This window comes from Papilio polytes, unplaced genomic scaffold (genome assembly GCF_000836215.1).
Source record: "Papilio polytes unplaced genomic scaffold, Ppol_1.0 DF821956.1, whole genome shotgun sequence".
Taxonomy (NCBI): Eukaryota; Metazoa; Arthropoda; class Insecta; order Lepidoptera; family Papilionidae; genus Papilio; species Papilio polytes.
Genome location: NW_013527248.1, coordinates 3,037,383 through 3,051,649, shown reverse-complemented (window position 1 = coordinate 3,051,649; position 14,267 = coordinate 3,037,383). Strand labels below are relative to the sequence as shown.

At 34.2% G+C, this 14,267-nt stretch overlaps 2 protein-coding genes across 3 annotated transcripts in view; both read left to right on the top strand.

Annotated features, from left to right (window-relative positions):
- Positions 1-2,506: 2,506 nt before the first annotated feature.
- Positions 2,507-8,894, top strand: LOC106107672 (serine protease persephone-like). Of its 2 annotated transcripts, none has more exons than XM_013288640.1 (11): positions 2,507-2,926; positions 3,836-3,908; positions 4,242-4,336; positions 4,801-4,827; positions 5,035-5,067; positions 5,695-5,786; positions 6,370-6,485; positions 6,556-6,699; positions 6,905-7,020; positions 7,989-8,146; positions 8,674-8,894. In XM_013288640.1, exons 1-11 carry the CDS (start codon positions 2,866-2,868, stop codon positions 8,863-8,865), a joined length of 1,107 nt encoding a protein of 368 aa, XP_013144094.1. In that variant the 5' UTR covers positions 2,507-2,865; the 3' UTR covers positions 8,866-8,894. The 2 variants fall into 2 exon arrangements, with proteins under 2 accessions (XP_013144094.1, XP_013144093.1); XM_013288639.1 differs by lacking the exon at positions 2,507-2,926 and adding an exon at positions 2,967-3,655.
- Positions 8,895-11,439: 2,545 nt separating this feature from the next.
- Positions 11,440-14,267, top strand: part of LOC106107593 (NFX1-type zinc finger-containing protein 1-like) — a 26,601-nt gene continuing 23,773 nt past the window's right edge. The window contains exon 1 of the mRNA XM_013288478.1: positions 11,440-11,620. The gene's annotated coding sequence lies outside the window, so the exon portion shown is untranslated. The remainder of the gene's footprint in view (positions 11,621-14,267) is intronic.

The following is a 14,267-nucleotide window of genomic DNA, read 5'->3' as shown; positions in this document are numbered from 1 at the left end:
TTTAAATGTTTTATTGGGCAATATTACAGAGTTTATAATAATATAAGATAAGTATGCGCGTTGTATGATCACATGGCAAGTGTTGTCAGCGTTTCCCGCGCGAACAATTTCAGGACCTATTTCTCTCTATTTTGGGGCGAATCTGTATGGTCGAAAGTAAACATCGTCTGTTTTTAATTTGATCTATTACTCCCCCGTTTAGACAATACCAATAGTTTCTGAAACAAAAGGAAATTTTTGACCAATGGTTCTTAGTAAAATCTATGTGGAATGCCCCGTGGTTCGAACTATGCGTTATTCAGAAATATTTCAAGAAACTGTTTGTATCCGACAAACAGTATACACAAACATTTTTAAGTCTGTTGTGACTTAATAATCATTTGAAATTTCAAAACTAACATATGCATTGGTCCCCTTGGGAGTTTTGCAATTACTTGAAGTAACAAATGGTAGCACTTTCCCGTTGGAACAGACACACGATGATTTATATTTTCAAATGTAATTAAGCGTCTGCTCTGCTTCTCCGCGATAAAAAATTTCCCATTTTAAAATGACCTATCTTACACTACTTTTAATTACTTTCGACGTGTTTTTTTTCATGGAATAACATTAAAAACACACAAAATGTGTAAACTGACAAAATGTCTGACTATAGAGGAACGGTAATGAAAGATCTCCACGTCTTGGGAGAGAATTGTCTTAGGAACGGCTAACGGATACGGGTCTAAAGGAAACGATAAGATTCAGAATAGTTCCCCGAAGCGGATACTTGCGGGACTTACCTGATGGTTTTGCGCTAGGCGTATCTGTTGGTCTTGTTGCTTTGTTCTGCCATCTTCCAAGCCTTGCATGCGTGTGTGTCAATGCTCGTTTTGTTGCACTTTCTGTGTTCTTTTGTTAGTTCACTGATATATGACTGCTTTCTTCGAAGCGCCGCATGCGTGTGGTAACGCTCCACTCAAAATTCGAATTCCGAACCAAAGCGTTCCAAAAGACGAAGAAACCGCGTAGGATGAAAAAGGGTCGAAGGAGGTTGGTTAAGATGGAAAATATAAGAAGCAGGAATTGTGCGGCAGGAATGGGCAATGTTAGGTCACAAAATTGCCGAATGCCAAAAGATCCTTGTGGATTTATATATCATGTTATGTTGGTATAGGGCTATTACACAGACTTACCAGTGAAAAATAATGTTTGTACTCTAGATAAATATTAAATCTATAATTTATAAGGATTTCCATATTTATAATACAAATAGCAATAAGAATATAGTATGAATTAAAAGAAAACTGTTAATATTTATTTAGTAATAAGTCAAAATAAATAAATACGTGATATAGACTCTTTTTGTTACAAGACTTTATGGTAATGTAATATGTACAAGGCAAGAAGATCTTTAACGTCGTAATATTAACAAAACATAGAACAATATATTTCACTAACATATTTTTTTGTTGATTTTTAACAGAAAAAGTCTTTACTAATTTACATATCTGTGTAAATAATTTCTGCGAAGCGTATCGAAGACAGATATACATAAAATGATTCCCTGTTTGAATAAAAAAAAACTTTTTTGAACAACTGTTTCTGTGCTATTCTGACAACTAAAGCTAAAATGATACGTCACCACAAATATTTAGAAATAATACCTTTACAGAATTTGTAATGGTTTAGAAAACATATTTGTTGAATATAAATTAACAGCAATACAAAAAGGCATTCACTTTAAAACGACTGTGGAGTTGTCAATTTCATATCTATCTCTCTCTGCCTTGTGTTCTTGTCGTTATGTCTCGTTCTTCCCGCAAAAATTAGAGGGACCGCAAAAATAAGGCAACCATTTTAGTAATTTTCGTGAATCATTAATTTATCTATTATATCGTTTTTATGTGGGACGTCATCCATCACATATTTTTAACAGCTAGTATAAACGATAATAATGACTGTCAGTATTTAACTTTGACAGTAATATAGTTGCAATAATGCTCACCGGGTCAAATAAGTTTATCTGACTATAGGTTATCATTAATAACAACAAAGGAACGTTGTCGTAACGCGTAAATACCAGTTGTAACAGATTTAAGTTTTATTATAGGTGTGGGAAAACCAAAAGGTAGAAATGAAACTGGGCAAAATTAATCATTACACAATAGGCGTCGCTAGGGGGTCGCTAGAAGCTTTCATAACATGGACAATCGAAAAATACTAAATAAATATAAAAATGATTCTACTATGTTAATGGTAGCTGCTCCTACTTGAGCTATCCTAGATCATCAGATAGCGACGCATGTGGATTGGAATAGAATTAAAAAAAAAGAACAGTTAAAAAGCTAACTAATGCATAGATTAATAGTTCGATAATTTAATACTAGCTGTAGACCGTGATTTCGGATTTATAATATTAGTATGAGTATAATAGTTTTATGTATTGGAGGTTTAGGACCTGTCCCACTACTGAGAGGCTCAGATACATAGCTTAAAAATGACGTCACTGTCAGATAAGGGCACAAATCCGAGATTTCTATCACATATTTTATACGTTGGATTGTTATCCGACAATTTACAATTTGGTGGGACAGGTCCTTATAGTTTGTTTAGTGATAAGAGGCAACGATATGAAGATACGCTATGAACAGGAAAAATCAGGGATTGTATATCACACGCAACGTTTTTTCCCAGTTTTGCGTTACAAGATAAGAGAACAGAGTATAGCAACTGCCTACGTAATAACCGCTATTAACCGTGCAGACGATGTGCCAAATGGTCGTTTATTATTTAATCTAAAAATGGTTATAAAAAATCTTTAAAAGTTTTCGTGTTAAAAAATTAGAACAAGTTTACAAACTTGAACTATAAGTGAAAATTAAAATGTGGTTCCATGGTTTAATATGTTTGTGTTTATTTTTTAAATTACACTATGCTGATGAAGGTGAGTTTCTTTTTATTTAAAATTGTTAGCATCATCTTTGATTTTCGTATCAGAACGCAATATAGTTATAGAAGTATGTTTGGTTTTAAAAAGAAAATAAATTATTTAAAACATCGATTCCACTGTATGTAGTTTCACAGATTCGTTAATTTCTGACCCCAAATTGTTCATACAGAGATGAAGCCACTCGTAATCAATTTTATAACTTAACCTTTTAAGTTCATCGACTTTACTTATGGATTTTCTACCTCGCTTGGTATTTCTTTATAAACAAAATTTAAAGGAAATAAAACTAAAAAAACAAGCGTTTGTATAAGGGATATTCTAATGATTTACATTAAGAGTTACATTGTGAAATTTTCTTTAATATTCCATCACAATCTATTTATATATTGTATCTTTACATATAAAAATTACCATCTAGAACCAAAGTACTCGAAAGGTGTAACGAGCCGTGACTTTGGAGTTGTGTGGTCTATTAACTCTGAATTTATATGACCAGATCCTACCTAATTACTATTAAAAAACTACTCAAAAAGTTTTAAACAAGCCCAAACTGGTTGAGGGTTTGTTGTTTTATTACGAAATTCATATTCGAGCTCCATCATTAAATCAGCATAATGTTATATTGCATCGTCGTGATTTACACTTGTATGCAAGTTTCAGCTCAATCGATAACTGAGAAGTGGATCAAAATTAAATTCCCAGATATGCTGACCAATACGGGAGGTGAATGTAAAATATTGTAAAAATTTAAGGAAAGCTTTTAATATTTTCATACAGTCTCGGCTAAAGGTCATTCAAGAAGCAAGTCTGCAGTTCTAGTATAAAAGTCCAGAGGCTTCGATGACAGTTTTCGTTCTCGTCTCTAGGGCTAATATTTGAATAATGTAATAGATTATTTTCCAGTTGGCGACAAGTGTATAGTCAATAATCAAGAAGCAACTTGTATGTTAATTTCTAATTGCGTCGCTGCTTTGAGGTTAGTAAGTGATGTTATACGAAATCAATAAAAATATTAAATTTCATATTAAGTATACATACTCGTGGTAATTACTATTTCATAGTAATATTGAAGTGTTAACAGTTTAGATAAAACACCTTTTGTGTTTTGGATCAGAAACGTACCGGCATATAATACCTGAAGTTTCATACAGAAATATTTAAAAAATATGATTCCAGTGATATGTACGTTTTATTAAAAATAAAAAATTGTTTTCCAATAATTCTATGGTCGTTAAATTAAAAAAAAAACTAGCAGTAGTTTTATCACAGCCTAAACAATAATTTCCCTAAATTCATGTATCCATTTTAGAGATGTCCGCAATACTGAACGCCATCTCCTGCCGAGGTGCGGCTTCAAAAATGATGCTGAAATCGTCTGTTGTCCTCCTGAACCAGCGCCCGAGAGTGAGTTTTGATAATTTATATTGAGTAAAAATTAATTTGTAGTCAGCATTTGTGTGTAGTAATCGTAGTTATAATAATATTTGTATATGATATAACCATTTGTTACACACAGATTGTCTAAATGATGCATAGTAGTAAGTGTCTAAGAAATATAAATATTCCAACCCTACGTACACGAAAAGACAAGATGCCCTCTTTGATATATTTCGCCAATTGGTCCATACTTCTTACTAATATTATAAATGCGAAAGTTTAAATATATGGATGGATGTTTGTCAGAGTTTGTAGCCTAAATGGCTGAACGGATCTCGATGAAATTTGGTATAGACGTAGAGCATAGTCTGCAAGAACACATATGCTACTTACTTTTGTTTTTTTAATTTCACGCGGACGAAGTCGCGAGCAACAGCTAGTATATGGTATAATAAAAGGTCAAGAATTATAATTGTTCTTTTTTTTTTCAGAGATTCCGTATGTGTTGTCCTCAAGACGTGAGTATGATATTTATAAAATGTCACCCATGCTTTTGTTTTGCTAACTTTTTCGTCGTCGGCGACTTCGCTTTCTTTGTCTACTAGCATTGACTGTCTACTGGACTGTGCAACAACGTGCTTTTTACCATATTAGCTAGCTCTTTAATCACCATAGATGTAGTTTTAACTTTAAAAATCTCATACGTAGCACATTTATGTTTCCAGTTGGTGTTAAAACATTAAGACCGGCCGATAAAGGTACGTGGTTATTAGTTAGTCGTTTAGTACATTCCATGCGTTGCTGTATCATAGTTACGGGGAGACAATAAATAAATGCATATTAGAGACATGACATAGGCATCGTCAGGTGGGCGTCGCCAAGTCGTCAGCTGTTTCCGACACTAAGGGCCTGTCCCACCACTGGCTCAGATAGCTTAAAAATGACGTCATCGTCAGTTAAGGTAACAAAATCCGATATTCACATATTTTTCACGTTGGATTGTTATCAGACAATTTACAATTAGGTGGGACAGTTCCTAAGTCTAGATCATCGATTGACAGCCCAAATGACTCATGTGTTTCTAATCCATGGGAAGCTGGAAATGAGCACCACTACGAAAAGTGTATTAGGACATTGCCACACCACCCAAAAAATATAATACAATAATCAATTGTTCATTGACATTTAGAGCAGGCCCACACCTTTGACTAAACTATAGCACAACTGTTGCACAATTGTCGATTCTTTCGCAGCCAATTCAACTGTTTACTTGCACAACTAAAACTCGGGTAGTGTGCGCACCTCCATATAAGCTAATAGGAATAAAAGCGAGATTAAACAGTTGTGCGATAGTTTAGTTGCAGGTATCCTATCATTGTTTACAGCTTGTAAAAAAATAACTGAAACTTACGACCCGCCGTCTGCAATATACATTATTGGCGGCACATCTGCCGAGCAAGGGGAATTCCCGCATATGGTAAATATTTTATATATATCTATATTAATATTATTAAGAGGAAAGGCTTGATTTTTTGTTTGAATTTAATAGGCTCCATAACTACTGAATGGATATTAAGTTGTTTCTAACTTTTAAAGCTACATTGTTGCTGAGCAACGAAGGTCATAATAAACGGGACTTCAATGGGAAGTCTATGGATATGAGTGAAATATGAGATATATATTCTTTGCCACCCACACGAAGATAGGGCGAATCGCTATTTGGCTGTAAACAATTCCCTGTCATGTTTAGATTGCAATTGATTTCCTTTTTTAATGTTCCGTACGTACAATTATAAAATTCACTAAAACCCCAGAAGTCAAGTAAAGTGATTTAAAAGAAGTTCAAATGTTAAGAATATCATATTTCGTACTAATATTATAATTGCCAAATTTTAGATGAATGTTTGTTAGAGAATGTAGCATAAACGGCTGAACGAATATCAATTAAATGTGGTTGAGACGTAGAGGATAATGTTGAAGAGCGCATTGATAACTCACTTTTTTAATTCCACGCTGAGGGAGTCGTAGGCGAAAGCTAGTAATTGCATATTTGTTCCTAGGTGGCGTTGGGGTACCTTATTTCGAGTAGAGACGAGTACTCCTTCTTATGCGGTGGTTCCCTGATAACGACTCAATACGTATTAACAGCAGTACACTGCGTTCACACTACAGAGCGGTTAGCATACAGCAGTTCGTCGACATCTTCGGTCTGATATGTTATTGTTACGGAATAAATGATATTTCAGGATAGAACCGACGATGGTGCGAGTGGGTGTTCTGAACATAACTGGATCCAAGTGGAACGATGAAACGGATTACGAAATTGATATTATTCACGTACATCCAAACTACAAGAGATCCCGAAAGTATCACGATCTGGCTTTAATTAGGTATCTATGTTTATTAGACTTTCACTAACGGCATCTAATAAAACAGTCGCTAACAACAGTGGTACACGCCGGTAATAGCTCTACTATGAAATATGACCACCCAAATAAAGACGTGAAGTGGAAGGTTTTATATTTTTAGCTAACCTTTAAAGTGGTAAGAAATTGGTTGACAGGTATCTTGTAAGATAATACAGGGTCTGTTTAGATTGATATCCCCGATCCGTACGTCGCGCAATGCATTTCCCGCCTGCTTGTACACATCCGCCGTAGAGCCCACAACATCACTTTATATTACCGGCTGGGGAAAGACCGATGTAACAAGTAAGTTTTTTGGCATAAATTATGATTATTATATATTTATTATACTATTAAACTAAGGGGCTAATTAAATTGAAAAAAAAAATAATGAGGAAAGGAACCTTAACTAACTAACTTAACTTAACTACAAGTTGCCAACGTCAAGGAAGCAAGATTGCCTTGGTACGGTAACTGGTATCTAATGTCTAAAGGCCTTCGTTGTTATTTGTGCATTTTAATTTTGACACTTGCAATTGAGAATTTCGCAAATGTAAACGGATAGGAACAGCTAGTAGTAGTAACTAATATAATAATATATTTATAATTTACTAACAAGGGTCCACTAGTCTAGAACGTGCTTTGATATCGTAAGGTACTAAACGAGCAGATGGCCATTTGAATTCGCTGTAATAGCGGTGCCCTTACCCGCACTCTGCAATTACAGATACGTTGCCTACTTTTAATCGGCAGAGGCGACTCACAGAAAGAGCATATTTTTCTTACGTCAGCGTCCTCTACTTCGTCAAAATCTTTTCCCTTCACATATTTTCCTTATAACAACATGTTGGGAAGGGAATGAGGACTAAAATCAGGCCTCCAGCACTCACCCTCATCAGACCGTTCGCGAAATTGGTTCTACTTCACGCCTGTCTTCTGTGTGGTCGTGGTAATGCAGGGGACGACTGGCACATTCATGCAACAGTAGTTGTTGCTGGTTTTTACGACTGTCGACGTTACATTACATTTTTTATCTTTAACAGAGTTTCAGATGGGCAGTATCTATAAAGTGCATAAGTTTTACGGCTTTGGAGAAGGCTTATATCCAGCAGTCGACTGTGATGATGCTTATGGCCTAAACCTAACTAATGTGCAGAAAAATAAATATATTGCAATAACCTCTCCATTTCTTTATTTGAAGGTGTTGACGAACAAACACAAACATCAATGTACTGGCATTTTTCAGTGTTATTCATATTTATTTTTTAATTTAGGGGCAGGCACAAGCAATATTTTACTAAAGGCTATGATACAAATAGTGTCCCGTGAATATTGCAATACTTTGTACACGACAACGCGTAAATTACCTAAAGGCATAATGGACGGCCAGATATGTGCCGGAGACTCTAAAGGCGTCACTGACAGTTGTCAGGTAAATATAAATATTTTATCCAGTCGGTATAACGTTGTTAAAGTTGCTATCCATGCTACTCGTTGTATCAGCCAAAAAATATATGTAAAACCTATGTTAATGTCAAAGCCTTTTAAAAATAAATAGACGAGGCATACAGAACATTTTTTTTTACCGGTACTTTTTCTGAATGGTACTTATCAATTGTCGAATTTAGTACGCCAACTTGTGTGCTTGTATTGATATGGAATAAAACATTTTACAAAATTATTATCTCCATCTTTTGTTATAAAATAAAATGTCAAATTGTTATTATATAGTTATAAGTTATTAATTTATTACACTATGTTAAATGTAATATAAAAAGAGTTGGTTACTCTTAAAACCAATCACACTACTTATTTAAGTCACATTTAGACAGGCAACACTAATTCAACTCTGCTGGGGTTGTACTATTCCATCAAATATTTTTTATCAACATAACAACCTCAATTCTGTTTGTAATATCAGCACAGTTTACTATTATTCTTAAATATTACTATACTCAGGGTGATTCAGGCGGCCCTCTACAAGGACTAACTGATACGGACGGCCATTACCGTATCGTTGGTGTAACTTCATTTGGCAGCGGATGTGGTTCTGCTGTACCCGGCGTCTATACCCGAATCTACAAGTACCTCCACTGGATTGAGAGCCTCGTTTGGCCATCCGATTTAGCACGAATAACTAGTACCTTGTAGTTACCTTGAAATATATAAATATCAAACAATTCATCGTTTTACTTACACCTCAATGATAAAATGTTTTCTGTTTGAATTTATGTAAGACAAGACGAGTCGCCCTCAAACTTCTTTATCAATCCTGCGTATATCAGCTATCTACCAATCTAAGACCCGTCAAAATCTGTCCACCCGTTCCAAAGATAGTGAGTTAATTACATCCTAAAAAGTGTATATTCCACTAATCTGACAATTTGATAGTGGCGTAAAAAAAGGGGAGGGCAACAAAGTTGTAAAAAAAAGTCATCTCGACATTTTCGAGCGTAGCTAAATTTTTTTATTTTGAAGGAAATAATTCAAGAATAATGAAAAATATATAATATGACAATTTCCGCAAGCAGAAATAACAAAAAATCGTCGATAAAGTTAAATGCGTGCAGCTGCGTGATGCCTACATTTCCTTTCCGCGTTTCTATTCCTCTCTCGCTCTTTCTCTATGTATTACTCTCTCACTCCGTCTCCACTCTGGTTTCTGCTGCCATGACGCCATCAAAGCTGATCATAAAGACTTGTTCTTGGCATACTGTTTACAACGTGTTTCCGACATTTAAGTTTTTTGCTATCTTAATAACTTAAAAAAAAAACATATAGACGAATTGAGTACCTCCTTCTTTTGGGAAGTCGGTAAAAAAACTAATCCGCCTTTGAGCTTGAAAAACCACGTCGATCGCCACGAAGCTGGTCAAAATCGGTTGATTCGTTCGAGAGATCTCGTGAACGAAAGATATCGAAAAAGTGTTTTTTTCGGGATTACTCAGAAATTTGTGGTTCGATCAATTAAAATTGCAAAATTACTTATGAATAGTACGTCGAATGGCGCCAACCGCATGAAAATTGGTTAATCCATTCAAAAGTTTTTGCGAGACTTTCGAGATGGGAGAGCTCAAATGCATAGAAATATTATTTCTTTGTACTCAGCGTGCTCAAAATATCACATGAATTATATTTTGAGCTCAAAAATGTTATAATTACAATTTTAAGCGCCTAGGGAGGGAATTAGCGGGAACTTGTAGGAATGGCCTTTAAGGTAAACCGTTTTTCTGTTAATTTTTTTGTCAGATCATGCGAATTCCTCTAGATAATCGTCAGATTATGAGACAGTACGTTTAGAACATAAAGATGAACCATATATATCTTAATCTGACGCGCTTGAGTATTTCAAAATGGCGATTTTTTTGCACATTATAAAAATGGCCGCGAGTTTGCGTCCCATCGAAATCGTCAGATTAGTGAATGGGAACTTTTTTTGGTGCACTTAACACTTTCTTAGAAAATCTGACGCGCTCGGTTAATTTTTTTTTTCATTTTCAACCCTTAAAACAAACACCCGCATCATGCAAACGATCAGATTAACATACGTACATATTTAAAATACGTAGGGCATTGATGCTATCAATATCTGACGCGTTCGAGGATGTCCATGCAACAATTTTTTTCCAGATTTAAAAATCTATGGCCGCTTCCCCCACCAATGTAAAGGTATATATCATGTAACATTTTTTTCTTCTTATCATCTAAGCTTTGCATCCCAATAGGTCTCTACGACGCTCGAGTAAATCCCCATTTAGCATCGTAGGCTCCCCTACTATCTCATGGTCGTCAATGGTCATTCCTTGATAACAAAAAGAACAATACATAGACAATGGAAGTTCGAGCATTTTCTAATATGGCCGCTATATTTTAGGTTATTCCCGATTACTGCGGCTCAGTGTTGTCATTCGAAAAAAGATTTTCTTTTCCATAAATATAGGTAAATTATTACATGATTGTTTTTAAATTAAAAACGTTTAAACACTAATCGTTACTGTTTTGATTAAAATAGAATATCAAATAAAAGATTGAGTATTTTTTTTGTTTCAAAAACTATTAACGAAATTTTGGTACTCTTTCCTTCCATTTGTTATACAATTAAATAAAGTAAAAGACATCGTTTAAAGAGTGCTTTCTTAGTCAGAAAGCACTCTTTAAAGCAATAAGAAATGTATTTTTCATAGGAAAAAACTACTGGCTATTAGTGCTGTAGCGTTGGGCTATTGTAATATTTTATGAATTCAAATGAATTTTCTACTGATATATTTAACACTTTTTTTAATTATTTCAATTGGAGATTTAAGCAAAGTAATGTTCAACAATGCCAATTTAACACTTGGCGTGCGGGGAATACTTGCGCTGAATGTGGAGCGGGTGTTGTATTAGTAAATCGAGGGGATGTTTCGTTCATCAAATATATCGCAGCGAATCGAAAACTATATTATTTACAACGAATGTTCTAAATTTTTACGGGACCCACGCTCCAGCGAGAGACTGCAAATACGTAAAAAACGTTCCCCGCATGCCAAATGTTAAGCTATAACGAAATTATAAGTTTGCAATTGTTTTTATGCTATAAGAATTTTATTTCTACGAGGGAGTTAAATAAACAAAACCGGATTGCTTAATTACATCCTTTAATATTAAGATAACATCTGTTCTCATCCTTCTTACAATAAACCTGGAGAAAATTTAATATATATATATTGTAACACTGGAGCCGACTGTCTCAAATAGAATATTGACTATTGCATTCGAATCCCAGAAAATATTTATTTTTCGACTCGGATGACGAAGTCAAGTGAAAATATAATTAATTATTATTGTGTAGTGACTCGTAGAGTTAACTGTTTTTTGAGATTTCTGGTAATAACAGGATAATATTGCAAAAAGTGGACACCAGCTGGTCAGTATCATTTTCATTTTTAAAAGGATGTGTATGTTTTTTCAATGTTATTTCGTCTCGGGGTATAATTTTAGAGTTGTCTATAGTATTAAAGGTTTTATAATACAATAATTTACCTTCATGTGATTGCGCGATTTTCGTTATTCAGTTGGTACATTTATTTTTTTGTTAAAGAGGTTTTAAAAAATCTACTGCTAATTGAAGCTCTTAAAAGTCTAGCTTCCGAGAGTCTCAGTTATACCCAATCTATACGTATGCATGTGGCTATTGTAAAGTAAAATAATGGTTATATTTTGAGGAAAATTGTTACACAGGTTGAAATGTGCCCAATAGAAGGAACTTCAAATTATTTGAATTTTCTAACATGTTTTAAATATCATACACAAAAATTAAATAATGCCATTAAACATTTGAAAGACAAAAGATATATAACAATAATATGGTTGTGTGTATAGCCATTTGTCTAAAGGTTAATTAAAAATATATTTTATAAATTATACAAACAGCATTGTGACAGTGTTAGAGACAGCAATTACATATTTCCCATGTGTGCGTCTGAGGCCTAACTGTGGGGTGGGGAAGTAACATTGATAGATGAGTCAGCGCTTAGGAGAGGGAAACATCCTATTTCTGTGTATACATCCGGTAGGCAACGCATCTGCAATCGCAGATGTTCATGGGATATTTGCTTCACTATTTCAGTGAATTTTGGTGACAGCTTGCACACAATATAAAAAAATCTAATTGAACCATTCGCTTTATTGCTTCTCCTACTATTGTAGAACTATTGTAGAAAAATGATGAGGCAATGTTGTGTTTAAACATTAAACTTATATTAAGCAATTAGCTATGTAGATGGCTTATATAGGATGTGGATTGTGTGAAAGAGGATATGCTTAAGAAAGGAGTGGATTCAGATATGACGGCTGATAGAGATGTATGGAAGAGCAGCACATACTGTGCAGACCCTCCATAAGGGATGAGGTCAAGTTGACGATGAATTTGAAAATAATAAATTTTGAATTTAAAATTAAAAAAAATATTTAAAAGTTCTTAATTTACTTGAATAAACTTGTAATAAAAATTAGAGAAGGCTTCTGTAGGAATTTTTGCATGCAGGTTGATTTGACTTAACCTATAAATATAACAGACAGGGTATTAATTATACAAAATACAGTTGGTTAGCAGTACTTATGATCTTAAACCATAATTATCAAAAAGGCCAAATACATGATAGTATCAGTTACCTCCACAAATTGCTAGCTTATACTGTGCTAACCAGACTCTTGAAAGGATCTAAAAGTATAAGGTCCTAGGTTGCTTTGTGGATGATCAAGCTGACCACCAAGTAGAGATTCAATGCAGGATAGAACAAGCGCCAGGAATTTTTAAGATGAGGAAACGTCACTGTTATTAAAATTTTAGTTTGAAACTTTGAACCTGTTTTGAATGTTGTTACATCTTTTGCATTCTACTGTATGGCATTGAAGGTTGGACTTAATCTGAAGCCATGTGTAAAAAGATTGAAGTGTTTAAAAAGTGGATTCACAGAAGAATGTTAGGGATATCCTGGAGACAAAGTACAGAATGAACTAGTGTTGCAACGAATGGGGAAAGTGGAAGTTATCAAAACTAGGAAAAAATCAAAAATGCAGTATCTTGGACATATCAAATATTGCGTGGACCGAAATACGAATTGTTACAGATTATTATTCAGGCAAAGATACTAGGGGAAAAAACCCAGGAAGGTGAAGAACATCATGGTTTAAAAATCTTCCCCAATGGTACAACAAAAATATGCGTTCTATATTTAGAGCAGCTATGTCTGAACTTCAAGTTGCTATGATAATTGCCTACTTTCTTTAGCAGATGGCACCAAAAGAAGAAGAAGTAGATTAATTATAGTATAGTATAGTTTGTCTAAATAAAATAGATTAGTTTGACAATTCATTTGACAATTTAGTAGGGATGGGTTGTGTAAAATCAGGCATGAATCTTTTCGTTTTTTTTTTTTAATCTTATAGAAGTTGGAATCGATACATTCATAGTTTTATATATGTATATTTGTTTTTGTTAAATAAAAAAAAACACTGTTTTTTCAAATAAATAATGACCTACAGAACCATTACAAATAATGAGAGTAAATAAATATTAGTACTACAGTCGTACGTAATCGAATTGGATTTCGCTATTATTATTGTCATCGCCAAATTCTCTACACTGTAATCAATACTAGAATTGTCCTCTAAATTAGTAAATAAAAGAAATAGATCGATAAATTTTATTTAAACCGAATATCGATAATGCATAATTGTTCGTCACTACGATACCTGGCCATTAAGTACGGCATTTGCCTTCATCCAAATTTAATTCGATACTTCATATGCGTCATTTTTCAAATTAATCTATTTTATTTAGACAAACTATAATTACTGCTATTAGTTAAAATAAACAGAAGACAGAAATTAGCGATGGCATTCGAGTTGCTTTTCACTCGAGTGATAGACCTGAGCGTTATTTCACGTCACTAGCTACAATCACCTGCGACGAGATGTGTAACGGCACACATTGGGCTGTATCAAGTTGCTCCATAGACAACTTTATCTGATGTTTGAAATGTCTCTTTTTTTGCTTGAATGTGCTTTGT